This window comes from Monopterus albus, unplaced genomic scaffold, assembly GCF_001952655.1.
Source record: "Monopterus albus unplaced genomic scaffold, M_albus_1.0 scaffold142.1, whole genome shotgun sequence".
Taxonomy (NCBI): Eukaryota; Metazoa; Chordata; class Actinopteri; order Synbranchiformes; family Synbranchidae; genus Monopterus; species Monopterus albus.
The window spans coordinates 540,710-558,293 of record NW_018128022.1 but is presented as its reverse complement, the minus strand read 5'-3'; the positions used below and the strand labels follow the sequence as shown (position 1 = coordinate 558,293).

The window sequence follows — 17,584 nt, the reverse complement described above, 5'->3', positions numbered from 1 at the left end:
GTTTCTCCCTGTTGGTGTTGGGCCTCTTCCTAGCTTTGGTGAAGGCCCACTTAGGGTATCCACAAGCCTTAAGGGAGTTTTGGATGTGTAATTTTTCTTTCTTGGCCCCTTCTACAGTTGTGGGCACTTCCTCTGCCCTGTGATTTAAAGTTCTGATGACTCCCAGTTTGTGTTGAAATGGATGGTGTAAGTCAAAAAGCAGGTATTGGTCCGTGTGTGTAGGGTTCCGATATACTTCTACCTTCAGGCTTCTGTCCCCTCCCAAGTGGACTGCACAATCCAGAAAGGCCAGGCAGCCATCTCTCTGGCATCCTCACGAGTGAATTTGATGTTGTCATCCACAGAGTTGATATGCTTGGTGAAAGCCTCTACCTCCTGGGTCCTCATTTTCAGCTTACTATGACCTGGATGACTGAGAATCTGCACAGACATGTGTAGCATTTTGAAACACAAATTGTGTCAACGAAGACCCAGGACTGTTGGAACCTTAAGACTTGTTTACAGGAAGACTGGGACACAATGACACCTGACACACTTAAGACGTTTAGGGACTGATGGCACCAAGTGTTGTGAAAAGGAACTACCGTGGTAAATGCTTCACTGTCCCAACTTCTTTTGGAATGTGCTGCTGGCATCAGAATTGAAGTGGGTGTTTATTTTGAACAAACAATAAAACTGATGAGGTATCACATCAACTAATGTGCTGGTTTCAATGTAATACAGGACAAATGATTTACACATCTCTATTTTCAGTTCTAATTTTGGGCTGTAGTTATACTTAAACGTTGCACAAGAATCAACCCAGAACAGTCCGTCACCTTCTCCTTCCAACATGAAACTGGGTTGTTTAGTTGCTGCTCCGATATTTCAGTGAAGCCAACGCAAGAGGAAAGTCGGGGTCACCCTTAAGTTTATCGGCTACACGTTCATGTAACTTCTACAGGTTTATCGCTCACTACATTGTGCAGTTTACACCAAGGTTCTTGCTGACCAATAACCTAATAAAGTTCACGTTATTAAAAGGTATGTAGCTCAACAAGCGCAAAGCTAACGTAGGCCTGCTACAGACTTAACGCTAGGAAGGAAGGCTGGCTAAGAAAGTAGTTTTACGAGCACCGGACGAAAAACAGAAACAAACTCATGTATTACAATGAGCTCCCAAGAAAGGAGCGTCAAACTTACATTACACTGCCTAACTGCGTCATTCTGTCGTTATTCGTGTTCCTGCCGACGGCAAAAACCCTCACGCTGCTCTCCTTCCACGTGAATTACTTGAATTTAAGCGGCGGAAAACATGAATCAGTCTTCTTCTGTAGTTTACTGGCCGTTTACCTACCAGCCCAAGGTGCATTGCCGCCAACTACTGAGCTGGAGTGTGGAGCAACCATTGAGCCAAATTAAATATATTGTAATGGTTCTGATGTCTAAAACTGTGGTCATACAACTAAATATTAGTTTAGTGATTCACAGGATTGCTAAATCCTAGAAACAAAAACGTTTGTACAACATAGTTTTGTGTTTGTACAGTCAACGGCAGACACTATTTTTTTGAACACCCCTTTCAACTAATTGCCCAATTGCACAGCCTTAAGAGCGTGCATATCATGAATGCTGGGTCTTGTTTGCTTTCTGAGAATCTACTGCACCTACTGGTAACTTGTTTGGCATGTAGCAATAAAAAATATACTAAAAACCTGGATTATTCTGGTTAGTCACATTGTACTGCTATTATTTTGAACAATACTGTATGTCCTAGAAAAAGAAAATCTCAATCTTCAAAAGCCTTACTGGCAAGTTTACTAGTTAAACTGGTTCAACTGTAACAGACATTTTAGCATCAGTTGAAAAACAAGTGCCCACAGACAGAAACAGCAAAGATATCCTTGACGTGAGAATCAGTGTCTCCATTACACAATCTGTCCATCATATAGTACTGACAACATTTTCCAACTGTAAAATGTCTGTAAAACTGACATGTCTTGGTAAAAAAAAAAAAAAAAAAAAAAACACAAATCCTTCCTTCTTCTGTGGTCTTTTATCGTGGTTGACATCCTTCCTCAAGCCAGTTAGTGCCACCTAGTGTCGCAGACACAGCCCAGCAGAGGCTGTCCACTAGAGGCGCTACAGGCCAAACTAAGTTTCTTTAAACTGTAGCTCCTCTCTGAAAATCAGTTATGACTGTCGTACTGATTTTCAGAGAGAGAATTGGTTACCTCGTTTTATGAACAGAAATTGCATAAAATCTTCAGTAATTCTGACGTTACGTATAAATACACAAAGGTAGACATTATACAGTGTTACTTCAGGAGGCCTTATATAAACTTGACAAAAGATTAGTGACCTGTTGCCACCAGCCTCAGATACACTGTGGATGTCAGATTAATTTTTAGATGTACATAAATTGTCTGCGGCGCTACGCCTGTTTGCAAGTTTGTTTGTCACAAATTGGCCCTTGTGAAAAAACAAAAGGATTCTGAATTGAATTAAAGTGACACTTGCCGTTCGTGGGCAAAAATAGCTGAATCTCTGTATATCCCGAGGAACTGGAAGAAGTGTAGAGTGAGACTGATATTTTGATTTCAATTCATCTAACTTCATGGAAGTGACAACACGAACACTCACTGACAGATAACCACTATACTGAGGAGTCTGACACACAGGTGGGTTCAGCTTTCCTTCCAGCCACCTATCACCTTGTATGTTAAAGAACACAATAGGAAAGACTCACCTTACTACTGACTTTCTCTCCAACTTGCAACATTTACTGTAAAGCAACTTCATTGAACAGGTTTTGCTTTTACTCTTTAGTTGACTCCAACAGCATCAATGAGCTGGTGCTGTCATGATGGTTAGTCTGAGGTGATTTGCATTCGCTTTCAAAAACACATGGCAAATGAGTCATCATCTTTGGTCATAAATGCTCTGGGGTGTTAGAAAAAAAAAACAACTCCAAAGAAAATTCTTTCACAGATAATCTTTATTTCAGCAAAGCTCGGAGTAGATATATTTAGCACATCTTGATCAGCAAAAGAAAGTGTTAGAACAGGAACTTTTCTCTTTCAGTACATCCTGCTACTGCACCCTCTCACCCAAGGGAGGCTTTTACTTTCATTTCCTCTAAAATATTTCATAAAATTCACAAAGAAAACTCAGGAAACCATATTATCTAGACAGAATGGAAAAGGGCATCCCTCAACTCCAGAACAAAACTAGTACTGAACAGTTTAAAAAAAAAAACAAAAAAAAAAAAAAAACCACAAGGTGTTGGTCTGCAGCAAAAATGCAAAGTTTGTTTAAATGCATCTTTCCATTTAACTGCAAAAGAGCATTTTGAGTTCACGGCATAAAACAAAATGTAATGATCCACACCAATAAGGCTAAATTGTATGCAATACAAGAACAGTTGGCTTTAACTGTTAAGTACTTCTGAATGGTGCCAGTTTATATTCTAAATAAGGACCTACAATAGTCGTGGCAGATCACCCAAATCATCGGACAGCAAGTCAATAATTCATATTAAGAGCAGAGATTGGTCCTCAGGAAAGGAAGAAAACCACCCCGAAAGCCATGTCAGACACACTTGTGCCAGTTCTAACATGAACTCCTCCAAACTGATCCAACGAGAACACAAAGTGCCTCGGGCGATAACAGCACTGTTATAGGTGCTGATGCAATCAATGCAGGTACTTCTATGGTTGTACTGCACTGCAGGGCTGGATGAAGGCCAAGACTCCTGCCATGTCTTCTTCAGTTCATAACTGCCTTCTCTGGCAGGACAATTATCGTGAACACCAGACAAAGAAGACAAACCTTGGATGTTTGAGAAAGTAATAAATAAACCCAACTTGCTTTTTTACTTCAGAGGAGATTTAAAAACAGGATGTGGCAGTTCCACCAGTTATGATGCATTCTGCTGGCAAAACAAGATGCAGGTGAAGCACACAGACCTACTGACGAGAGGAAGAGTTGGCGCTACACTACACAGGAAGCAGCACAGCACTAGTTGTCACATGCACCATAGTGTCATGATGTTCCCCTTCAAATGAATAAAGAGCATCAAGTCAAACAAAAAGAAAGAAACCGCAATGGGAGTCCTTTGACTAATTCATCGCAAGTGATCTCTGGACACAAATGTAATTAAGTGGCAGTTAATGCAGCAGCTACATGTGGAATGATTCGGGACCACCCTGGCATGCTCAGACTGGTGGGCCTCTATTTGTGCTCTTAGATTTCTTTATATGGTGGAGAGAAACAGGATGGCTACTATATGACAAAAGGAAAAGTGCTTTACTGGGCAACTAAGCAAAAAGCATCTGCTTCATCATTTCCCCATTCAGAGCGGGTACAACCAGCAAGACCAGTCTCTCACGTCAGGGCTCTGGGGCCAGCAGGAGACCTGCTGTGAGCTGATTGGCAGAGGGTACTGTGGGTGGTGTATGTGTGTATACGTGTGCTCTCTTGGAATCATACATTCAGCTCAAACCTGGTCCGGGCTTTTCTCTCAACATGTACAATCGATAAAGGGGTGGACAGGCCAGTTTCTACAGCCTGTGCTACATTCAGTTTGAACATTGTATTTCACAAATACACATTGGGGAGGAGAAAAAAAAAAGAACAAGTGTGCTGAAAAGGACTGGGAGCTTTTAAAAACCAAGCTTTTGTTAGATACAACACACTGTAAAACAAGTGTAATGTAATGGCATACATGAATCAAACATTTACCAGGCTGTCTGGGGAAGTGTGAACAGCCAGAGGAACACACATGAATGCATGCATCCATGTGCTGGAAACCAGTTAGGTGACTGCTTCAAAGCCCAGCAAAGCATAATTCTTAGCACAGTTTACAGCAACCAATACAGTAATAACCAAAAGCTTACCATTACTTACAAATTCTAGTAGAACTAAGACAAGCCACTGGCCGCCTCTTTGTGTCATGAGTAAACTGATTTAAGTGCATCCAATAATTGGTAGTGACTCATTTGATCCAATTACCACATCGGAAAGCAAACCAGCTGGATCCAATTGGAAATATGACCCAAGAGACAAGCTGAGCTCATACAGAGGCAGACTGATCTGAGCATGTCAGGGCCCTGGCCTAGTGTGGGCGGAAACCTTGTCTGTGGGGGATGAGAGGGGAGACCTGCAGGAAAGAACCGTTGTACTGGGCACAGGTGGACAGCCTCAAAGAGAGCGTGTGTAATTCCACTACATGCACTTTAAGATCACAGCAAGAGTGAGCTAGAATATCAACACAGAGAAAACAGCTTTCATGCAAGAGATCTAAGTCACAGGTACAACAATGCAAACTACTCAAACTGGAAGTTAAACTAGGGCTTTCAACAGCGTCAGCACTGGGCGATTCTGAACGGTAACTGCAGCAGAGGAGCGGGAGGAGGGAGGACAACGAGCTCTCTACTGGGGAGTGAGGGAGGTTGTAGGGGGGCAACCCCGGGCAGCTGCCACCTTTCTTTTTACGTTTCCTCTTCATCCTCAACTCTGCTGATTCTGCTGGCGGTTCTTGGTGTAGCTTGTGAAGACAAAATTGTAATCGTTGAATTGAGCCAACTGGCGGTCAAGACACTTGTAGCCATCAAGTTTCTGGGCAGAAGAAAAGACACTGCGACATTTGGAGCTCTGCAGGGGCAAATGGGGGTGGGTGGGTGTTACTACATGAATTTTTACATTAAAATCACTGTGCAAAACAAGGTTGGGCTTTACATGCCTGATTGACAAAAAGCGTAGTCACAAATTTTCCTGGCTTGAACACCTCCACCACATTCCTGACCAGGTCATCATATGACGTCTGGGACAGATTGGTTTCAAAGCTGACATAAGAGAACTCTGGCTCCGGGGTGATGTGGATGGTCCAGTATGTTTCCTACACAGGACAACAAGCAATCACATTACAGAAGTGCTGCAAGTGTTTTTTTGGCACCAGATAGAGATAATGGAAAAAGAGACGCACATCAGTTTTCATTCCATTCATTGAGTATCCACATGGGTTGAACATTGTGGCATCGATCACAGAACCTGGTATCAGGTCACGAATTCCACTCACCTGCAACAAGAAAAAAAAAAGAAAAAGATGAAAACTGTCAATTCAGACTTTCCAGATCTGCTGACTGACAAAAAAACCCCACACACTGACGTACAGATTCAGCCATTCAGAACTACTCAGTTCCCAGTTGGCTTCCAGGAGACCACTTCTGCCTGATAAGGCATGTCTGGATTCCACAGCAAAACACACCCATTGAGATGAGACACCTTGATTTGCCTCTGGTCCGCCTTTGGAGGTAGCACCAGAGGTGAAACAAAGGGGAGACGTACTCTGTGTAGAAAAGGTGAATGTCTGGGACCATATGCTACGTTTTGATGTCATGTGTGCACGCAACACCATCACTGGTGTCTCAAGTCTGCATGCCTCTCTCCCTCAAACTTTCTTGGCTTCTCCAACTTATAGATCAAACCATTCCTGACATCACAAACGTGGGGATTACATTCACACACATAGCCAAAAACATGTTAACCGATTTTGCGTGAAGCAAAAAAAAAAAAAAAAAAAAAAAAAAAAAAAAAAAATTCTTGAAGAGCCAACAAAGCTACATCTGCACTCATCTCTCCTGCACTTGTTTTTGGCTTGTAGACTACAGGCACAAAATTTACATTGCAGATGATGCAGTGTGACATCTTGTCAGAATAGCAGCCTGCTGTCTGAATTCACAGGCTGACTCACGATTATACTGCCCGTAACTTGATCTGTATGGGATATCGGCAACTCTTTGGAAGAGCAGTAGAGCAGGATGGCAGTGTAAAAACAACTTCAGAGCCAAAATCTACAGCTGCTTTTTTAATGTACATATTTAGATACTAATACACTCATGCAGATGTGTTCATACTCATACAAAATTCTCTTCACACAGACCACGTCTTTAGTAGGCTATTCACTATTTGTTAAACTGTGTGGCAACAGTCACTGCATTACAAAAGTCAGCTGCACCAGACTGCAACTGCCAGTGGCTCAGCTACACATAGCTCTCCACAGAACTACTTTTTCTGCAAACCAGAACGAACCATTTGTCATGTGGTGACGTTCTAATAATTTTGCAGGTACTGCAAGTAGCAGAATGTAGGCCCAACTTCAATATGGCTGTGGTTTATCATTTAACCACTTTGTATGGTTAAAACAGATCAAGTGTATGACGACAAAATATTAATCCAAATACAGCCAAAATAGGTGAAAGCTTATATTTTGCTTTTCAAGCAGACTTTGTCCATAATGTGTTCAATAAAGAAATGAAAGATCATGACCACTTGTCTTTCATCAGCTTAGAAATAGTGTTTGGTGAAGATCAGGAAATTGCAAACCGTGCCGTAACTTTATCTTGCAACACTATATAAACACACACACACGCTACAAAGGAACAATTTTTAGAGGAGTGCATCTTTTTTGGCCAAGACAGACCCTGAAATGCAGAAAGTCAGAAGTAATATTAAGAGCATAAAAGTAACAGAGCAACTCTTTTCTATGGCATAAAATTGACACTTGATTTATCAGTGAAAAAATTGATAAATTCAATAACTGCCAGTGGCCCAATGTCTCAAAGGGCTTACAAGGTTTGAGCATGTAAGCATAATGTAGTAGTTATGTGACAGACATGGACACTGATTAATATGTACGCAGCCACTGCCGACCAAGTGCCTCAGCTCGGTCCAGCAGTCCTACTGGATTCATCCACCAGCAGTTCTGGACATTAATAGAAGGATCAAATTATCAGTCAGCCTTTGCAGTAAACTACGACAAACACTGCTCCAACTGGTTTATACAAATGACACCGTGGGCGTCTTGTACACACCATGCTTTGGGGGTGTTAACAAGGCAGCGCTACGATCACTGTCACAGGGGATGGGATGCACGGTATGTGCAGAACCGTCATGATCAGGCAAGGTTCCACTGTGGTGCAGCCAGAAATTTAAGATTCCTGCATCTGTAAGATCTACTCACACGAGTGACATCACTTGCAGAAACACCATCTTTCATATAGAACTGGTCCATAATGGCTGGATCGAGGTCACTCATCAGAACTTCTAGGGTCTGATCTGCACGTTTGTTCTCCCAGTACTCTGGCAAGTCCAGGGTAAACAGGTACCTGTTGGTGGAGCACAGGAAATGGCTATTACCAAAGTAAAGAGGGTGTTCAAGAGGCAGCAATAACAGCCAGACTGTAGAAGAGGCTTTGCATTTAAAAATGGCAAGAGAACAGATGTGACCTTTTTACCATCATCTCATGATCACTCTAGATGCAACTGTCTCATGTCAACATGTCCTGAAGCAACAACCTGCTGTGGCGGGGTGAACTGGCAATAATTATCTGCACTTTGACTACCTTTTCTCTTATCAACTTCTCTATGGTGGCTTTTCAGATCAAGATGAAAAATAATCTGATTATATGAGAATTACTTGGTATTCATTTCTGCCAGATAAAAATCCACTGACATTAGTTAACACTGAAGAAAATATTAAGCTTCAACCAATATGCAAAACTGCATGATGCTCACCAGCAGTCAGAGTTCAAACGCCCCATACAGTAGGCTGCACCATCTGAAAGGAGTAAAAAAGTTTTAGTTGCCCTGATGGGTTACCACTTGCATAAACAACCCAATAGGGAACTGCATTCATCTCTTGGTCAATTTCTAGAAGTAATGCAACTTCTACTTAAACATCTTGACGGTAGAGCGTGTGGTCCACTCACAAGGCTGGTGATTCAAAGCACTTTGTCCCAGGGTTTCATCACATTAAATTTTAGACTACTTTGAACACAGTTTAAGACCCATTTCCATGGTAAGAATTTACTTTACATTTCAGTCATAAAATGAAATACATTTTTACATTAATGGCTTGAAAAAGTATTTAACAGCCTACATCATCACACCCTAAAGATACCATTTCAGCTGACAAACCATTTGTGGCGAGTGACAGTGTAAAGACTGCAGCAGTCAGACCGACTTTACCTCCGTTAGTAACACCTTCAACCTGATGGAACGAGACAAGAATATTCACCATCATGTTCATGAACTGGGGGCAGCACGGTGGCGCAGTGGTTAGCGCAGTTGCCTCACAGCGAGAAGGTTCCGGGTTCGAGTTTGCATGTTCTCCCCGTGCTTGCGTGGGTTCTCTCCGGGTACTCCGGCTTCCTCCCACAGTCCAAAGACATGCAGCTTAGGTTGATTGGTGTCTCTAAATTGCCCATAGGAGTGTGTGCGTGTATGTGTGGTTGTTCGTCTATGTGTTAGCCCTGCGATGGATTGGCGACCTGTCCAGGGTGTACCCCGCCTTCGCCCGATTGCCGGCCGGGATTGGCTCCGGCCCCCTCCCCCGTGAGCCCGCAAGGGACTAAACGGTAGAAAATGAACGAATGAATGTTCATGAACTGCTTTTATTTTATGCAACTTTGTAGAATTATGCATTATTTAGCAGCAATTCTCAATGACCTGCTCAACTTGGCTCCTGTCTCATTAACAACCCTCCATAGTTTCCACACAATGACATTAGCCATTTCCGCACAATGACAAGTCATAAAAGAAAGACATTTTAGTAAGTAGTGAACTGTCAGACAGGTAATTACATAATGATAGATGTTTATGTCGATTTTGGAATAGGGATGGGTACCAAAGCCCAGGATTAAACTCGCACACAGAATTATACAAACATGGTTCACTGATTAAAAGTACTACAAGTTGTTTGTTATGGTGTATTCACAAATTTGATTGTGATTCTTCTAGTCGAGCCTTTGTTTTTACTTTATTCTTTACCAGCCCGTGGCCATAACAGAAGGCAGCCCCAGCTGGCAGTTTTGTCTTCTCATTTTGGTGCACCAAGTAGCAATTTGCTTAATACTCCCCTGTAGTTTTGGGGTGGGGATACCCACTTCAACGATGACACTGCCCAGTGCACATCAAGGTCAGATCTATCGAGCAAATTGCAGATCGAGGAGAAAAGGACAATAAAACTCACTAGGACAAGCCACATAAAAGGTGAGATTTTATACTTTATTAGAACCGTTTTCAAATATCGTGTTCTAATTTTAGGCGATGTGGCTGGTTTTGCATAGCCTAATGTTATGCGAGTCCAGTTTGTTTATCCATCGCTGTTAAAATGCAACGTACAGCTATTTACTAACTGTTTCTATGACATGCATCCATCCGAACGGGATTAGGAAGCTAACAAAAACGCATCAGGAAAACATTTAATTGAGGAATTATTAAAAAAAAGGGGGGGGGATCATTTGCAGTGCAAACTTAAATTTGTTGGTAAGCTAAGCTATAACAAGAAATTGCATATAAAAGCATAGTCTCAACAGAAATTTAAGTGTGCTGCCTGTCTTGTTATTCCAACAAATCCATAGGGTAGCCCGACATTATACATCCTCTATTTAAATAGATCACTGTTGCATCATATGCAGCAGTCTTTGGATTTTTAAATGCTCAAATACTGCCTTTCCTTGTCACTCTTTCACATTTAAATACCAATGTTAATGTAGTTGAAATCACTGAAATTAAGGCCATTTGATTTTCTGACAGTCTAGACACACATAATTTATTTATATTTAAAAATGCTAGAATAAGAATGACTAGTTGCACTGAAGAGCCAACTAAGAAAATCCTTAGTTGGTACAGCCCTATTAACATTAGCTTTTGTTAGCCTTGTTCAGGACTTTGTCAACCTCGTCACTTGACATTGTGCTGCTGCAATGCTGCTGTACAACCTGGACTCACCAGTCAGCTAATAGTAGCTTTGGACTGGTGGCATTGTTTTATACAGTTTGTCCGAACTAGGCATCCTTAGTTTACATTGCTGCTAGGAAACAACGCATCAGTTTGTTTTGAGTTTCACTATAACCTCTAGTGGCTGACAAGAAATTAGTTAATGCACCTTTAACATTAAAATAATCCACTTAACCTAAAAGTACAGCATGTTGAATAATTAAGACCTGTCAGAATTACATTTAAAACTTTAACTGAAGTTCAGATTAGGCTAAGGACCTGAAGAAACGCTGCTGTCTGTTAAGGTTAAAAAGCACTAAACATACAGTACTTTAAGTGCAGCCCTTTCACCATTTCAGCCATTCTAGTCACACAACACCAGATATGCCCGAGAACAATTCAAAAAAGGCACAGCATCTTTTTTTCATATTTGCAGGGCTCACCAAGTTAAATATCAGACTTTAAAAAGGCTTTGATTCCAAAAATGATTAAATCAGTAAGCGGATAAAAATGTTTTACTTTCTAAAACCTAAAAACTTCTGAGTAAATCAAAAACTATCCTTGCCTTAGAAACACATCGTCAATGCCCCTCCCAAGACAATTGTCTGAAAAACTGGTTATTTTACATACTCGGGAAAATCTGGCTGAGAAAGTCCATTTCCTCCTGAAAGTTTCGATGAGGGAACTCCTGATGGGTTGGTTTCATAAAGTTCTTGCGGGAGTAGAAGAAATTCTGAGGCCGGGAGCATAAAAACAGGATATGGTCAGTGCTCTGATCATGCATTACATCATCAGCTACAAGCACAATGTAAAAACTGCATAAGTGATTCTACTTTAATAAATCTCACATTCACATACGTTACAAGTACAAATTCTGTGTGGGTCTAACCTCGATGGCATCAAAACCGCAGTACTCCCTGACAAGTTCCAGCAGAGGCACCAGTGCTTGCAGTAAGAGGGTGGTTCCGCATGTCTTCAAAATGAAACGTCTCTTGGAGACAAACATGCTACTCTCACTGTGAAGATCAAAGAAAAAGTATTATCAGGGAACACGTCACTTGACAGTAGGGGCATGACAATACACTTGGTTCAAGAGAAGAGAATGAGAAGATATTTTAACAGCCCAATTAAAAAAATCTTTGACAAAATTACTAGGAAAAAAAAACTCATTCAACTGAAAATCAAAATGCAAAACAATGCTGTGCATTTTAAAAGGTTTTAACTAATCTTGTAATGACTGTCACTTGAGTTCTACTTTCCAAGTATGAACTCATATACAGTCAAAGACAACTTAAGAAATATCATGCTTTAATATCATTAAATCTCATGGCACAAGATAGTCAAACCCCTACTTCACAACATAGATGTCAGCAAGAGTACGTGAACTCTAAACAAATTTCTTCTACTCTTCTGTTAGTAATTACAGTGGAGGTACACTTTGACTTAGATGTTATGTAAAGTGCATGTTGGTGGGAACTCCCACCCATATGATATCAAAGTTTGTTGGAAGAAATCAAACACTAATTTACCCTGGTTATAAACCATTGGTAGTGTTACTTGCAGTCTTCAACTCTTGGAGACAGGGAGAACAAAGTTTTGACTGTGACAAAAAGAGTGAAATTACTTCCTGGTTGTGATATCAGCATTTGTCTCAACTGTAAAAACTTGTTTGATTAAAGTTAGCACAACAAAATGCATTTTCCTGCTTTCACGTGGTCTCACTGCAGATGGCAGTTCTTTACGGAGGCCATCAAGTCTTTAGACCCTTAGTACAAGCAGGGCTTTCTTAAAACATTTACACTTGTTTCACTGGCCCTAAATATAAACTTGTATAGAACAGTCTATGGAGTCTCATCATGTGAGACAGCAACTGTGCTATAAATGGCCAAGTGACTCATTTAATCCTGAAAAACATGAGTATACTGCAAGCCAAGACCGAGTACTTACCTGAGTATATAAGCTTCCCGTTTGTCAGTCTTTGTCACACTTATGATCAAACAATGCACATTCTCCAGAAGTTTGTCCCACTCAAATCTAAAATAAAAATGAAAGGACAACATTTAGCATTTATTTTTATTGGACTGGTTGTCACATTAAGCGAATCCTGCACCAAGACAAAAAGAATTTGCACGTTGAATGCAAAAATAATTTTTTTTACCATTTTTTTTTTTTTTATTTGTAAAAGAACCAACACTCTTCTACAGGAACCCAGAACAGAGAATAAGGGGATCTGTTACAGGAAATCACAAAGCTAAGGGGGAGAGACACAGAAAATAAACTAGCAATAACCTCGACAAGATGAAGAATTGATCTTGTGCGGTTTGTCAACTGAAATACAGCAAACTCATTCATTTGACCTGAAATTCACTGTCCCTGGAGAGGGTGGGGGGTTTTACAGTGATGTAGTGTGAAATCTCCAAAGAAGGAATTATTCAGACCGACAGGATCCAGCTGCTTGCTATGTGGATTTGTGCTGTTTGAATATTAGCCCTAGTTCCTGAGGCAGGCTGAAAATCACAGGCTGGGCCAGACGACACAGCCAGCGCTCTCCCTGAACAACAAGAAGCCTGCTCCTGCCACCTCCACCACTCAAACATAGCCGCAGTGCAAATACAGCTGCGTCACATTCTTATTGCAGCCTAGGAAGGGGAGCCGAAGCCCATTCAGAGCGTCTAGTAGGAAGCACAGCACAGCCTGGGCTGGTGAAGAAAGAGCATAACACTCAGTGAGGAATTTACCAGTGGGCAATGCTGCATAGCTTACCTACAGAGACATTGACACATGACTCGACAGCCATTTCTGGAGAAAAACAAAAAGTGTGCTTCTGTGGCTATCTAGACTGTCTGCAGCCATCCTAATAGGCTCCGACTGCTCTGGTGTGACCAGCAAGACATTTACCTACTGACTAAACTGCACAAGGTTTCACTCACCATTTCAACACATAAAACCAAGTCAATATCACAAGTCTCAGTACTACAGAAAATGTATCTGGAAAACCTTGCTGTGCCTCACCCTTACATGCCTGGGGGGGGAAGAAAAAAAGCCTTTAAATACTGGTGGATTCTAGTAACCAGGATACAGGCTCCAAGAAACTGAAACACAAGTCTGGCCAGTGATCATTTTGCTTGCTCCATCCCTAAGCAACCAAAAAAACAACAACAAAAAAAAAACTATGCAAGGGACAGAGTTGTGGCTCAGAACAAACAATTAATTACAAAATAACAAACGCCGTCTTTAAAAGAAAGAAGTAGCAATGAAAGGCTGTGTTTTATCACATTTGCAGATTAGTCCAACTACATATTAACCTTCTGATTAGTCAGTTTTAAGCCTTAGTCTAGTGAGGCACATGATAAAAAGCATGCACACAAGAAAGACTTGACCACCATCTTTAATGTTCTGTATGAAGACAAAAGAATGCATCTCTGCTACTGATCTCTTGAATAAATAACCATGCTGTGTACAACACCACTAGCTGCAATGCCTGTATCATAAGCATTTGCTAATGAAAATCTGACCAAGCTGAAACCTAGGCAATGATATTCTTCTCTTATGCATTTAATCTTAGGTGAAATAATACAAATGGGCTGGCACTTTTATAGGGACAGGGATAAGCTCCACAGCTATGACTTGTCCAATTAAATTTTTTTTTTTACCCCTTGTTTTAAAAAAAAGTTGCAACATGCAAGCGTCCTGCTCTATACCAGAAGGACAATGTTACTAGAGAGAAGGATGAGCTCTGGTTTCAGTGTGAGATGTACAGCCAAGGTCATTTCGGGTCTGAAAAGGATCAGATTTTACTCAGAATAAGAGGTGTCGAGAAAAGGACCAGTTAACACTGCTAAGTACTATATACTCAGAAGACAAGGGAACATGGTTTACAAGGATGACAGTCCTGGGATTGGGGCCCCATTTTGGGAAGAAAAAACAAAGTTGTAGGGACACAAAAAACAATTTACTAATTTACAAGTGATAATGGCTGTAAAAACAAAATCAGGCAGCAGAGCTACGAAGGTTAACATTCACTGGCCTTCAGGACTAGTACTGCAGTTTGATAATCACTAGAAGACCATGGGGTGCTGTTGAGCCCCGAGGAAGGACAGCAGAGGTCATGCGAGTGAGCTCCACTTTTGTGAATCAGATGCCCTTGCGGACTTATTAGGACATTGGCCAAAGTCCAGCGAGTCTGATCCCCTGGCAGCATTGCACTGAGCCGCTAATCTGCCCTGTGCCAGTCCTCATTCACCCAACTGGCCGGCCACACACACTTTCAGTTGACTTCAGTGATCTGTTGACCAAAAAAGTCAGTGTTGGCAGATTTGGCCTTGGGAAAAAATGTCGTCAATAACAGAGGCTAAAGCTTAGACAAAATATGGACAGAAAACAGTGATTTTTAAACCCAGAAAAGGAGTGGGGGCAAATCAGCTCTTCAACTGCTGTTGTCATGGTTAATCATTCAGTTGACACTAGTACCAGACGTTCAAACTAGCACAGCACCAGCACCACTCAATAAAATAACCAATTCCAATTTTGTATAAATTGATTTGTGATAATCCAACAGGCAGCAGAGGTCGTCTTTAACGACTGCCACTCATTTCTCTGCAAGGCCAATCACTGGCATGCACTCTTTCTTTGAATGTAGTAGGAGACCCTCTGGCCAATAGGAAGACCTGGGAGGGGAGGGGCTACATGACTGGAAACGTGAGGCAACTCAGGGGTCCGCCATGCAGTAGCTGTGCCCTGCCTGCGGTACAAGTCAGGTCTACTGATATATTAAATTTATCACAGTGAGCGACTCTCTTGGCACAAAACACTCCCAGATGACTCAGTGTCCTGTAATTTGAGTAATGCAAATTCCAACAGGAAGCATTTGAGATGCTTGTCAGCCTAAAGACGCAACCGTTCCTCTCCTAACTTCACTTCTATCTGGTTGATCATAAACCGATGTCTGTGACTTGCTGTGTGCATCTCTATTGTTGATAGCTCCCATAGCTGCAACCGAAGCAACACGCGGTGACGACGGGCGACCACATGCTTGCCGTATCCTGTGAGGCCCCTTCGTTCAATGACGCAGAAAAAAATTAAGCTCTCCATTTACAACGCACAAACACACAACGCCATGTTGTCAAACCAGTTTTACCCGTCAAACGAGTAGCTTAGCATGTTTCAGCACATTGATGTAATTTAATCAAACTACAGTAATGAGGGAGCAATGAAGTGCGTTTGCTCAGACAGCATCGGGGGGTGAAGTCCGCCTAATGTTGGCACCAAGTGTGCTGACATATTACAGTGAGGAAAGATGAGAATTACTCAAATGGCCCGTCAGACCGTTTGAGATGTACAACGAGCAAGAAAACAAAAAGGAGGCAGTTTAATATTTGAATATTTTCTCATGAACTAGGTATTGTTAGCTGGCTATAAGATGGTTGCCATCCTGCTGTGAAGGCTGCTTTAAAGCCTTAAACAACGGTTCTATATCTCACCATAACATGTGAGCGATCAATATACCAAAGTAACTGCCATACCTCTCCTCCGTGAAAAATTAATAACTTGAACGTGACACTTTACACAAGGGGGGCGCGCATTTGCGAATGACAGTTAGCTAGCTTACCATTAATGGGCTCTGGTATCATAATTTGGTTCTCTTCCTAGCTAGACAGCTATCTCAACATGAACCACTAGGTAAGCGAAACAAATTACCTCTAAAAAACACGATTTCGCCACATTTAAACTCTTAATTAGCTACATGTCACGAATGAACCGAGAGAATGAAGCCAAGCATGTGGCCAGCGTTTCCGTCAGCATTCCAATATGTTGCCAAGAGCTAATGTTAACACGGCAACATTTAATTGACAAACCTTGGGATGGCACGGAGATCCCCGGTTCCTTTGGCCTCATCCTGCCGAGAGAACCACACCTCTAATAGCTTCTCCGTCCCTTCGAAAAAATGTGCACTGTTATCTTCCATCATGAGACAACAGACACCCAACAAAAATATTAACCGTCGTTGTAACGTTTGCAGCTTAATTAACTCCTCCTCGATCAGTTATAATTTATTGGGGTACAGTTCTTTAAGCAATCCAGGTGTTGTTTTTCTTTAGTTACCGTCTTCCCTTTTGCAGAGAATACCGTTAGCGAGTGCTAGCTAATATCGCCGGCCATACTGTGTAAAGCGCAGAATGAAGATGCCGCGGTGTTTTTATTTCCTAGCCACAGTTACGTCAGTCTTACGTTGAGCCAATCAAGTCGCCTGGCTCTGTCTTGTGACATTTGGTTGATCCAGGGACCTATCCATCATTAAATAAAGAAGTCACGTGACGTTGTTTTTTTTTACAGTCTACACGTAGCGTGTTAGAGCCAAAAACATCAAACTACACTAATAGTTCCAAATTACATTTTAAAGGGATAGTATAATGATAACACAGTAAATAATATTAATTTACGTTCCTATGTGAAAACATGGGACAATTCTACTTATCTGTTGTACAAGTATTATACTTATTCTTATGACAAATCTGTCTTCTCTGAGAAATGTATTGTTCTGTACATATGGATGACATGTTATTATAATTTATTCATATGACGTTCCATAGGATGACCGTAATGTATTAATTTAGCGTTTGTGTTCTATATTGACAATAAAAATACACAATTTATTTTCTTAATAATACTAATGCACATAGAGTAAGAATTCGTTTATAAAACGAACCCGATGGAGAAAGCTAAATAAAAGTACACCTGAAGAAAAAAGTTACGTTATTGTATTTTATTGGTATTATATAGTACAATTTTAACTGTGCAAATCAGGTAACTCAGGCTAGTGTTT

At 41.2% G+C, this 17,584-nt stretch overlaps 2 protein-coding genes across 3 annotated transcripts in view; both read right to left on the bottom strand.

Annotated features, from left to right (window-relative positions):
- Window positions 1–1,402, bottom strand: part of rpf2 (ribosome production factor 2 homolog) — a 15,527-nt gene extending 14,125 nt beyond the window's left edge. The window contains exon 1 of the mRNA XM_020614121.1: window positions 1,183–1,402. Within this exon, the coding sequence (XP_020469777.1) occupies window positions 1,183–1,205 (23 nt within the window). The 5' untranslated portion in view covers window positions 1,206–1,402. The remainder of the gene's footprint in view (window positions 1–1,182) is intronic.
- A 3,986-nt stretch (window positions 1,403–5,388) lies between these two features.
- On the bottom strand, window positions 5,389–16,937 carry amd1 (adenosylmethionine decarboxylase 1). Of its 2 annotated transcripts, XM_020614106.1 has the most exons (9): window positions 16,617–16,937; window positions 12,709–12,795; window positions 11,651–11,777; window positions 11,392–11,494; window positions 8,557–8,599; window positions 8,003–8,147; window positions 5,966–6,058; window positions 5,723–5,878; window positions 5,389–5,634 (listed from the first exon to the last, which is right to left on the bottom strand). In XM_020614106.1, exons 1-9 carry the CDS (start codon window positions 16,727–16,729, stop codon window positions 5,491–5,493), a joined length of 1,011 nt encoding a protein of 336 aa, XP_020469762.1. In that variant the 5' UTR covers window positions 16,730–16,937; the 3' UTR covers window positions 5,389–5,490. The 2 variants fall into 2 exon arrangements, with proteins under 2 accessions (XP_020469762.1, XP_020469763.1); XM_020614107.1 differs by lacking the exons at window positions 12,709–12,795; window positions 16,617–16,937 and adding an exon at window positions 12,291–12,384.
- Between the last annotated feature and the right edge of the window lie 647 nt (window positions 16,938–17,584).

What these genes read in the sequence shown, in the direction of transcription:
- amd1 (XM_020614106.1), bottom strand. Translation starts at nt 16,729, where the DNA reads ATGATGGAAGATAACAGTGCACATTTTTTCGAAGGGACGGAGAAGCTA. An exon ending in CGGGAAGCTTATATACTCAG is followed by an intron (nt 11,778 to 12,708) that starts GTAAGTACTCGG and finishes TGATCTTCACAG; the next exon opens with TGAGAGTAGCATGTTTGTCT. An exon ending in CGTTTGAACTCTGACTGCTG is followed by an intron (nt 8,148 to 8,556) that starts GTGAGCATCATG and finishes CTCCACCAACAG; the next exon opens with GTACCTGTTTACCCTGGACT.